The sequence below is a fragment of the Spinacia oleracea genome, chromosome 4 (assembly GCF_020520425.1).
Source record: "Spinacia oleracea cultivar Varoflay chromosome 4, BTI_SOV_V1, whole genome shotgun sequence".
In the NCBI taxonomy this organism is placed as follows: domain Eukaryota; kingdom Viridiplantae; phylum Streptophyta; class Magnoliopsida; order Caryophyllales; family Amaranthaceae; genus Spinacia; species Spinacia oleracea.
In genome coordinates this window covers 70,569,054-70,570,207 of record NC_079490.1, presented here as the reverse complement: position 1 = coordinate 70,570,207, position 1,154 = coordinate 70,569,054, and the positions used below count along the sequence as shown (strand labels likewise).

The following is a 1,154-nucleotide window of genomic DNA, read 5'->3' as shown; positions in this document are numbered from 1 at the left end:
GACACTTTCTTGTTGTATTCCCTCGCCATCCTTAACTTATACAATTGTTGCCGAAGCGCAGCATTTCCCCTGATCTCCGACAGGAAGTCTAAAGCAGCTTTCATCATCTCCCAGTTTGCGTTCTCATTATAAAGCATGACCCGGAGGGTTGGTTCACACATTTCTATGGGGAGGACGGCTTCTGCACCGTAGGCCAACAAGAATGGGGTTTATCCAGTGGAATTTTTTGTTGTGGTACGAATTGACCACAGAACATTAGGCAATTCATCAGCCCATAATCCTTTTGCTTTGTTAAACTTTTTTTTTATCCCTTGTGAGATAATTTTGTTGAAAGCTTCAACCTGGCCGTTGGCTTGTGGTCGCCCGACGGAGGCAAAGCAACTATGAATCCCGTGCTCTGTCAGCCATTCTTTCAACTTAGGCGTCTCAAATTGAGGTCCGTTGTCAAAGACGATTGACTGTGGTACTCCAAACCTGGTAATGACGTTTCTCCAGATAAACGCCTTCACGTCATATGTTTTGATGTTTTTGAGGGCTTCGGCTTCAACCCATTTGGTGAAATAATCAACTGCCAAAGTAACAAAACGTCTGCCCCCAGAGCCAGTAATAACCAGTTCTAAGTGCTTTTTCGGCTAAGGCTCGTCCTCCAATATGAGAACTACATAACCCTTGATGCAAGTCAGCGAGGATTTCCTTCCCTTTTTCAGGCGTCACACAGCGCAAGAGAGGCCGAGAGTAAGACTTCTTGTATAAGACGTCGTTCCATATTTCAAACCAAGAACTCATTTTTTGTAACTTAGCAGCTAGACAGTGGTCACTGGGAAGTGTCCCGTCAGTTTTGTAAGCTATGATGGCATCCATCCAAGTCGAAGTTCGATCAAAAATCGCTACGTCGGGAACATAGAGCTCGTGCTCAATACTTCGTTTCTCCTTTACTTCCCAAAAAACATGTCAGGGAGTGTCGCAAGAGGCCGAGCTGGCTAGTTTGGACAAGGCGTCAGCCTGGTTGTTTTCTGTTCTAGGGATCTGCTTGGCTTCGAAACTCTTCAAGTTTTCGATTTCTTGATGCACAGCTTGCATGTATTTAATCATGTTGGGATCCCTTGCTTCATAATCTCCATTTACTTGGCTTACAATGAGCTGTGAGTCAGACA

At 44.8% G+C, this 1,154-nt stretch overlaps 1 protein-coding gene across 1 annotated transcript; it reads right to left on the bottom strand.

The window, feature by feature from the left end:
• Positions 1–209: 209 nt before the first annotated feature.
• LOC130471617 (uncharacterized) lies at positions 210–861 on the bottom strand. The gene is made up of 2 exons (XM_056841853.1): positions 612–861; positions 210–568 (listed from the first exon to the last, which is right to left on the bottom strand). Exons 1-2 carry the CDS (start codon positions 859–861, stop codon positions 210–212), a joined length of 609 nt encoding a protein of 202 aa, XP_056697831.1.
• Positions 862–1,154: the final 293 nt, after the last annotated feature.